The sequence below is a fragment of the Chaetura pelagica genome, unplaced genomic scaffold (assembly GCF_000747805.2).
Source record: "Chaetura pelagica isolate M959 unplaced genomic scaffold, ChaPel_1.0 scaffold36, whole genome shotgun sequence".
NCBI lineage: Eukaryota > Metazoa > Chordata > Aves > Apodiformes > Apodidae > Chaetura > Chaetura pelagica.
The window spans coordinates 3,321,601-3,331,724 of NW_009953726.1; the positions used below are offsets into that span (position 1 = coordinate 3,321,601).

A 10,124-nucleotide genomic window follows, 5' to 3' on the forward strand; every position below is an offset into this window, starting at 1 on the left:
GGGAAAGAAGCAGGCATCTTCCTCTAGGGGCTGGATCCCACGGCTTGTTCTCTCTGGATTTCCCCCCTTTCCCACAGCCAGGGACACACCACACCCAGTCTGTGTGTTCATAAATGAGGAAGAAATGTAAAACCTGCCCTTGCTATTTCTACCCAGTGACCCAGCAAAGCCGTTGTTCCTAGATACTCCTCAAGCATCCTGGCAAAGCCCCCAGCTCCCCCCTGCTTGCTTTTCATTACCGGCCGTCGTCTTTCTGGGGAAGGAAGACGAGATCTGTTCATTTGCAGTGCTGGCACTGAAAGGTGGTGGGTATGTGCTTCCCTGTGCCATCAGTAAATATGACACCCTGCTGCTGGCCACAAAGGGCTGTTTTGTTCAGAAGGTAAATGCCACGGCTGGGAGTTAGGGACTGCTGGGGCAGGCAGGAGCAGGATAAAGCCAAGGGACAGCGCGTTGCTGTGCTACGAGGGCTGGCGGTGACAGGCCTGTTTGGACGTGTGCTGGATTAAATCCTTGCTCAAGGAGTCTGCAGCCTGAGGGAAAGGATCCACAGGCTCCTGCACAGCACAGCTGATGCAACAGGAGCCTCCTGGCATCTGGACAGGAGCGTGTCAGAACAGTCCCAAGCACCTTAATCCTGTCTGCAGCCATAGTCTGGGTTGCAAAGGGACTTTCTCATGGAAGAGGGATGTGCTTCAAGACAGCTGTATTGCTGGAGGAGCTGCAGACACGCCAGTAATACGTGCTCAAGACAGTGCTGATGACATGTATTGGCAGACACAGATCGAAACTGCTTGGAGGGGTGTGGGGAGGTTGTTTTTCTTGCCCGTCTCCTAGCAGAACATCATGGCTCAGGGGGTATCATTAAAACCTCTCTCTTTAGCTGATGCATCCTGGAGAAGACAAATGATCAGGAAGAAATCGGTTTCGCTGTATCTGATACAACCTATTCCCTACCCTCTATTGTAGAGGAGATTCCAGAGATGGCCAGTGCAGCTAGGTGGGCTTGGGGGCTGATGCTGGCTGCTGGACCTGAAGCAGGGCTGGGCTGATGGCAGAGACCCACTGGGAGTGAGCACAGGTCAGCATGGGGCTCCCCAAGCCTGCAACTGAGGGGCTGGAAACCTCTCCCCACTCTGTGGTCCCCAGATGTGCAGACACAGGCAGTGTTCTGCCATGGGCCACTTTACCAGCATCAGCAGGAGGAAACTTGGGGGTCTCTTTTCCTGATGGCTTTCCTGAGTCCCCTCTGCCTGCAATGCCATTTAGTGACCCCTGCCAGATTAATAATGGTACAAAATCAGTGACTAAGCAGTTGAGAGTCCAGAGGACCAATTTCCATGCATGCTTGATCCAGTGTGACTGGGGAAATCAGCCTTTTTTTTTCCTAAAAGGGCAGGTTTTGCATGTGGGTGGCAATGATCTCTGGGCCAGTGAAATGTAAGGTGGGAGCTGGTGATCAGGAGGTGGCAGTGGCCAGGGGCAGGCAGAGGAACAGGTGCAAACTGCCATCATGGGCCTCTTGGCACAGACAGGCTGGGATGGCCATGCAGGGGCTGAAGCTGGCTGGTCCTCTGTAAATGATGAAGTGGAGCCTGTTCCCTGTGCAGTCACCCAAGATAGCTGCTGGTGCACCTCATGCTGCCTCTGGGACCTCTTCTTGTGAATACTTCATGTGCAATTTTACTTTCTTTGTTAATTCTTTACAAAATCCCACATGGTAAAGGAACATACAGGGAGCCAGAACCGGAGGGAAGTCTGGTGCTGGGTTCCCTTCTAGCACTGGATGTGGGCTTCTTGCTAACCCTGGGTGACCACCCAGCCATTTCAGCTGTTCGTTTTCACCCTTTAAGTGTATCTTATTCCAGTGTGAGCCAGAAAATGCAGAGAATTTTTTTTTGTTTCAAATTTTGAATGACAGGTTGGTCAGTCATTATTTTGGTTAATGTTGTTCATAATGATATTAAGGATTACAGTAAACAACCCCTCATTTTGTTCTTGGATCCTGAGATAAAAGCAGAGTATTTACCACCCACCTTCCCCATCCCACTGCAAAAAAAAAACAACCCAAACCCAACAAAATAAAAACCAACAACAAACAAATCAAAACGAAACACCCAAACAAACAAACAAAAACAAACAAAAAAAACCCCTGAGTCTGAGAAGAGTTTCTGAACTGGGACGTTTCACACTTGAAAGTTAAAGTTTAATAAAATTACCAGTAACTACACGAGTTGTTCTGATCCCACCAGGAACCTTCCAGCCCCATGTGCATGTTTGTCCCCAGAACAGACACATGGTGAGAGTCAGACACTGTCATGTGTGGCCTGAGCCCACCTTCCTCGTGGCTGGATTGATTTTCCTGGTGAAAACAGTGTTGCTCAGCCACCGGGCCAGCACTGACCAGCATTGCCTTGTGCCTCAGCTTTTTTCCTTCAGTAAATGATGCTAATGATACTTCTTTTATAATGAGTATGTGCATAGGAACCACTCTGCAAGGACAAGCTGTTATTACTATTACTCTCCTCAGCACTGGTGAGGCCACACCTGGAGTGTTGTGTCCAGTTTTGGGCACCTCAGTGGAGGAGAGATTTGGAGGTGCTGGAGTGAGGACAGAGGAGGGCAACGAAGCTGGTGAAGGGCCTAGAGAATCAATCTTATGAAGGAAGTTTGAAGGAGCTGGGAATGTTTAGTCTAAGGAAGAGGAGGCTGAGGGAGGGGACACCTCATCAGTCTCTACAACTACCTGAAAGGTCATTGTAGAGAGGTTGGTGCTGGTCTCTTCTCACAGGTCATTAGAGACAGAACAAGAGGGAAGGGCTTCAAGCTGCAACAGGGGAGGTTTAGACTGGACATGTAGGAAAAGTTTTTTCACAGAAAGAGAGGTCAGACACTGGAACAGGCTGCCCAGGGAGGTGGTTGAGTCACCATCCCTGGATGAGTTTAAGGGTGGTTTGGATGTGGTGTTGGTGGAGATGGTTTAGGGGAGAACTTTGTAGAGTAGGGATGATGGTTGGACTTGGGGATCCCAAGGGGCTTTTCCAACCTGAATAGTTCTGTGATTCTACGATTGTACTGTTAGTCATCCCAGACAGGAGACTTTCTGCCTGCATTACCAGCCCTGCCGGAGGGATCCACACTGGCATGAAACCTATCGTGTTTCTTCCTAAGCAGCCAGAAATATCTCACATTTAACTATTTTTTATTATTCTTTTTTCTTTCTGGGTGGCAGAACCGTCCGGCTCAGAGTCGCAGGGCAAAGGCAGCCTGTCAGAGGATGAACTCATCAGTGCCATCAAGGAAGCCAAAAGCTTTTCCTTCGAGCCCGCGGAGGCGCAGCGATCGCCGGCCCTTCCCGCCGAGAAGCGGGACCCGCGGGTCAGGCCGGGGCGCCGCGCCGGCCCCTCGGCCCCGGATAACGAAGCCAGCAGCGCCGAGTCGGGGGACTCGGAGATCGAGCTGGTCTCGGAGGACCCTCTGGCTGCTGAGGAGGTGCTGCACTCCAACTACATGACCTTCGGCCACATCGGGGGGCCCCCTCCGTCGCCCGCCTCCCCCTCCATCCAGTACAGCATCCTGCGGGAGGAGCGGGAGGCCGAGCTCGACAGCGAGCTGATCATCGAGTCCTGCGATGCCTCGTCGGCCTCCGAGGAGAGCCCAAAGAGGGAGCAGGACTCCCCTCTGATGAAGCCCATGGTCATGGACATTATCAAAGAAGAGAACGGCTCACGCACTGATGCCTCCAACTACGAAGCAAGTCAAACGAAGGAAAGCAGGATGAACAGGGAGAACCTGGCAGAGTCTGCGTCCTACCTGAAATGCTCCTTTGCTGCCCCCAAAGTGGGTGCTGAGCCCCCAACCTCAGCCATCAGCACTGAGGAGCTGAAGGAAAGAACAATCCTGAAGAGACCCATTGAAGAAACTGTTGTTTACCAAAGTAAAGTGGCTTCCAAGGACTCTGGCAAAAGAATTTCCTTGGCTTCATCTCTACTGCCCTTTTTAAATAAGCAGAAAGGTAAATGCAAATGTTTATGTTGTTTTTTACAAGGGAAGGAGGGAGAAGGGCCTTTTCCTTGCAGGTGAGATGTCAGTGCAGAGCAGGGGGAGCTGCTGGCACTGGATAACCTCTACTGAAAGCTGGGCACACATCATCTCTGACCTTTCCACCCTCTTCTTTTTCTTCTTTTCCTTCCTCCTTGGGGAAAAAAAAAACCCAAACAAACCAGCAACAATAATTTTTAGGCTTTAGATCCTCGATAAAGCAGGAACCCCAGTAACAGAAGGCTGATTTGTACATCAGGGCATCTGGAGGACAAAGAAAACAAATAATATTTTTTTCCTTTGACATAGTGCCTGCCTTGCTCCAGGGAAGGGATGTAATCAGGGAAGTGGTCCTGCCCTTCCCAGAAATGTGAGGTCTGACTGGACCCACCAAGCCTCTAGAGACACCACCAGCCTTTGGCCTGAACTAAACCCTGAGGAGCAAGGGGCAGCACATGGTCAGTGCACACTGGCACTGCCAAGGAACTGGCTTAGTTCACAGGGCACACAAGAGAAAAAGGCATTTTATCCTTTGCAAGATGCCAGCTCCAAATAGCCAGGACCTTTGTGTGCCTGTGGATTTTTAGGCTGGTGTGGGAGGTAGGGACACTGTGGCTGCCCCACACCTGACCTACTCCCCTCTGCCATCTCCTTCAGCCAGGCTGGGGGGCAGCAGCTGCCCACAGCTCTTCTGTCAGATGGAGGCTTGCAATTCAGGGAACTGCTGCTTCCTTGCAGACAGCTGGCTAGAGATGGAGGGGAGATGAATCCCATCCCTGCTGCTCAGAGAGCATCTTTTTCCTCCATCCTCGTTTGTGCTGAGGTATGGCCACATGATGGCCTGGAGATGTGGTAGGTATGCTCAAGTGGCACACTTTTACACCTGATTTATCTGGTGCTGTGAACCCAGGCATGCAAGTCTAGTAAGCCCAAAGTTGTATGATGTGCTGAGGATTGCAAGATCTGCAGTGCAATAAAATATGTTGATACCAATATTCTTAGAGGTAAGGAACTAATGGCATTAAGAGCCTGAATAAGAAACATATGATGATTGCTTGTAAGTATGTTTTCCTGCAAGATTTTTAGAGCTTGCATTGTTACACTGCGGATCCCTTAGCTCCATCATGGGTAGGATGAGCTCCAACCATTTCTCTCCCCTTTCCCAAATTCCCCTTTTGTAGCACTGGCCCAGGCCCTGCCCGAGCCCTAGAAGCTGTAGGACTGACTGAATTTACCTTACACACCCTTCCTGCACTGTCCAGCATTGGGTCCCCCTATGGCAGGGGGGTTAGACCTACATGATCTTTAAGGTCTCTTCCAACCCAAACCAGTCTGGGATTCTGGGATGCTGGATCTCTGCAACCATGTTGTGTTCTGTGTGTTGTTCTGGGCAGACGAATAACAATTTGGTCTTGGATTTGGGGAAAGTAGTTGGGGAATATCACATGGGCAGCTAGTTGGGTGTCCTTACATTTTGAGATTTCAGGCCCCATTAAAATTTTCAGTCCCCCATGACTGTATTCAGATTTTTTTTTTGCTTAGCTTTTGTCTTTTGTTTAATTTCTGTCATTGCCTGAACTGATGCTAACAAAGGCTTCTTCTTTCTTATAAGGTGGTCAGAGAAAATCCCTGTGTGTGTGAGCAGACTTTCTCTGCATCACAGTGTTTCTGTGTTTCCTGTCTGTATTCCCGTAGGACAGCAGGGGAAGGAACATTTCCTCCAGGACAGACACAAGACAGATAATTACTAGTTTGTGGGGTGTAGAGGACTATTTTGGTAGGTGCTTTTCTCCCTTGAGACACCCCAGCGGCCTTAGGCAAGGAAAACAAAAACATAAAGCCTCTCGTGAAGATTATTGCTAAAACTTGTGTAACTTTTTAAAGCTGATTTCAAGTTATGGGGAGGTGAGCTCAAGATAAGAAAATACAGATGGCAGGGGTGTCCAGTTGATACCACCTTCCAGTCACGGGTGTTTGCTGCATGGTGCTGGTTTTATGTTGAAGGTGGAGTATGGAGCTCTTCTTTTGACCTGGGAAAGGAGAGCTTGTCAGAGAATTCAGGTGAAACCCTTCAGCATTTTTTCAGTTACCAGAGGTGAACTGGGGGATGCATTACCTGGCTTAGTGGAACCAGAGCATCCCCATTGGTCCTCCCAGGCTTGATCAGCCTGAAGCTGCACCAGCTAGCGGGGAAATGATGTGGCAGAGCTCATCCAAGGGGACTGCCTGCATAGCAGCAACCAGAGGTCTTGGCAGAGCTTTACATCATGGCACCACACATGTGTCATACACCAGCTCAGCTGCACCCAGCAGGCATTTGACACAGGCCACACTCAAAGAGATAAGAATAGATAGAGATGTGGCAGTGCTGCACCACGGAGGTCACCCAAAGCAAGAACACTATCATCATTCATTAATTGAGAGAATTATCTTCATTATAGATACCTATTATTAACATAACTAACAAGATGTGACTATATACTTCTTAAAAGGTAGAAAACAGAAAAAACATCCATTTTTTTTCCTGTTGCCTCCTTGTGACAGTCACCTCAGAAGTGTCATGCTGCCACCACACTTGGTTATTAAGACAGAATGGTTTTAGTGATTGTCACAGGGTCCAGGTGGGGACTGATCCTCCTGTAGCCAGAGCAAGTGCCACCTGAATTCAGAGCAGAGCTAGCCCAGCATGTCTGGAGATTCCTAGGAAACCGATGGATCAAATGAAGCCGTTTGACATGCCTGGCTGTGTTTTTGACACTGAGCTGTAGATCTTTCTGTGGCCATTGGCCAGCTCATAGCCAGGGATATGTAACTTTAAAAGAGTCACCAGTTTCACATGTAAGTGTTAACTGTTTCATAGCATAATCCTGTAATATCACCCAGGAGTCTCTTACTCATATCCATGAATGAAATACACTTTGCATAGCTCCTCAGAGGGGTTTGCCCTGGGCTGGCAAGACAAAAACTGATTTTGAGTGTAGACTCCAGGAAATACATGGAGAAATTGTACAAAGTGAAATTCCAGTGTTCAGCCCGACCCCGGGAACAGCCTTGCTGATCACGTTGCTGCCAGCCCATGGCTTAATCCCTCAGAGACCTTTCTGGTGTGTGTGTGCTGGGCGTGCTGGAACCACCTCTTGCCCCCGAACAAGGCGGAGCAGAACCAGCCCATGGGCTCTTGGCGCAGGGATCACTCAACTCCTCTGCTTAACGTCTGTTGCCATCCAGTGGCAAGAACCAAAATGGGCAGTGACTTCCTACCTCCGTTTTACTGGAGCTGTCACGATTTGAAAGACTGGAGCTGTTCCCGTGCAGTTACCCACTAAGCAGCCTCCCTTGCTTTTCCACCCAGTCAGAGGGATCACAGGCAACACAGCCTTTGTTTTGGCCACAGTTGGGCAGTTGCTACCTGTGCTAGTGTTACCAACTCCTTTGCCTTCTGTAAAGAGGGGACAGCAATGCCCCCACATGACTCCTGGTATCTCCTCCCAGAGGTGGACACACATCAGGGCTTAGGGCACATCTGGCTGCAGCCCTGCAGGAAAGAGGTTGCCAGCTCAGTTTCTTTTTTTTCTTATTTTTTTCCTTCTTTTTTCTTGTTTCAGCCACAGAGGGGGAAGGTCAGGAGCATTTGTGTTTTTGAGCAGCCAGAGATAGCAATGCAGATGTTTAGGTTTGTTCTAAGAAAACTCTGTCTTGCAACAGATTGTCACAAGCCTTGAAAAATCATACAACTGTTTGGTGTGGCCTACACAGTGCTGTGATGGTACTTCACCCAGGTGACATCCAGGCCAGGCTTGGGCATGCAGGAGACTTCAGAAAAAACCTGGACATACACATCTTTTGGCCTGGGGCAGTTTGCAAGAATCCCAAAAGAAGCCTGGACCAAGGCAGGCTGGGGAGGAGCATTTTGGTTGAGTCCTTTCCTGTCTTCTCTTGCTGTGCCTGTTTGTAGCTCTCTCTGCCAGGGTGGCCTGGCTTACTACATGCTGGTATCACGCAGCCTGGGCACCTGGTCCAAAGTGGAGATTTACCTTATGCTGGAGCATCCAGTCTCTCTCCAGTCTCTCCTTCAATGACACTATTAGGAGATTCCTTCTGCTTGATCCATTTAGTGAAAGGTGCAGCAGCTTGTTACCTTTCAGATCAGATGTCTGAGCTCAGATGAAAAAGAAAAAGATGTGGACATTAGTAGTAAATTTAGCAAAGGAAAAGGAAAACCCAGACCCAGGGCAGTGGGGTTGTGCTTTCAGTCACACTCTAGATGTCACAACTGGCAGGACCAGGATCCAGTCAGGGTTCTGCTGGAAACACAGTCAATTAAAATGCTTTCTTCTGCAGCACAGTCTTATGCCACCCTGCTATGAGGCAGCCTCATTTTTATGCCTTATGAAAGACTTTTAGTCCCCCACAAGAGCATGTCCTTACCACACACCTTGGTGGCTGCTTCAGCTCTAAGCACCCATGAGGGTCACCACATTTCATGGCCACCCATGTCTATGTGGTGGCCCAGTGTCTCTCAGGTAGTGTCACAAGCTGCAGTCAGGACAGTTTCTGGTTTTGGGGGGATATTGGCAAATGCCCAGGGTTGAAGAATATGTTTCCCCTCATCCTCTCATGCCATCCCATAGTGTCCAGGGCTGTCATGCAGTGGAAAAGCACAAAGCAGGGTGGGCTTTTCCCCTTTAATCTGTGCCCATTGCTGTTTGGTGCCACAGAAAAACTCATTTTATACAGATTCTCAAGAGATGGTTTTCCAGCAGAGACCTGGGAGACACCTGAAGTTACTGGGAATGCTTTTTGTCCAGCAAAACATTGTCTGCATTGCATTAGCACGTCCCTGCTATTGGGGGAGCTGCTAGTGAGGCATTTTTCAGTGGGAAGGGGATGATTGGTAGGATGATTTAGCAATTTGAGGCTCTTTTCTCATCTGCATGCTCTCCCCAGCCTGGCTCTGCAGGCAGCAACCAGCCAGGCTGCAGCGTAAGCCATACGGTGATGTTAGCTTAATATTTTAGTGCCATCTGCTGTAAGTGCCTCCACACTCCAGCCCATCTGTTTTGTGCGCTTCAGTTTGCTTTTTATGGGGCTCTGGTAGCTTTGCATCCTTTGGAAAGTCCCTGCTTGGAAAAGGGGACTTACTTGGTGTACACCTTACACCAAGGGACACCTTACTTGGTGTAAGGGAGAGGGATGTCCTGCTTGGGGCTGGAGTGTCTTCATCATGCTGGAGGAGGAATGGGGTAAAACCTGCCTGGAGAAGAAAACGTGTGAATCTTGGCCTGGCTTTGCCACGAAATCTTGGAGAAGATTGGTGAATGTCTTCTTGCCTCCCACATGGAATCCTTTAGGTGGAAAGGGACTTGTGGAGGTCTCTGGTTCCACTCCTTGCACAAAGCAGTTCGGACAGGTTGCTCAGGGCCTTGCCTACCTGTCCATCATCTCAGCAAAGGCAGAGGTTTGGGGGCAGCTGAGAGTTGGAGCCTGCAAATCTGGGTCGGTCCCTCAGCACCATTAGCTGCAGGCACACTGCAGAGGAGGGTAAAGGAGAGATACCACTCAATAAAGCTTCATACAGAATGGGCTGGCAGGAACTTCACAAGGTCCAGAGGGCCCATCTCCTGGCCCACAGCCAGGATTCCTGGTAGAGCACTCCTGACAGGTGCTTCTGACTCATTTGGAGAAGCCTCTGTTGGCAGATCTTCTACCAGCTCCCAGGCATCTATTGAAAACAGTTGCTGTTCTTCCATCCTTCTTTTACTTTAGCCTAAGCAATTCTAATTTATTCATTTTTTCCTCTCTGTTCACATTTTTGAGCTTTCTGAACTGTCTTCTTGTTCCCTTCATTCTTTTCTACCATCGGTCGAATCCTTCTTGAAGCAAACTGGAGAGGGTGCTTGCATGGACACCATTCTCATGTTGATGATGGGTTACTTGCCTGCCCTCCAGGCTAGGGCTGGGCTTGTAGAGTCCATTGCAGCAGCACAACATTGAGTTCCATTGATGCAAGAGAGACTCTTCCATATTGCTTGAAAACATCTACTCAGAGTTCTGCAGCAGGCTGAGCTGCCCCATCTTTCCCT

At 49.3% G+C, this 10,124-nt stretch overlaps 1 protein-coding gene across 1 annotated transcript in view; it reads left to right on the forward strand.

Moving 5' to 3' along the window:
* RTN1 (reticulon 1) overlaps positions 1-10,124 on the forward strand; it is a 125,236-nt gene that overhangs the window by 72,782 nt on the left and 42,330 nt on the right. Inside the window, exon 4 of the mRNA XM_010000685.1 lies at positions 3,233-4,015. Within this exon, the coding sequence (XP_009998987.1) occupies positions 3,233-4,015 (783 nt within the window). The remainder of the gene's footprint in view (positions 1-3,232; positions 4,016-10,124) is intronic.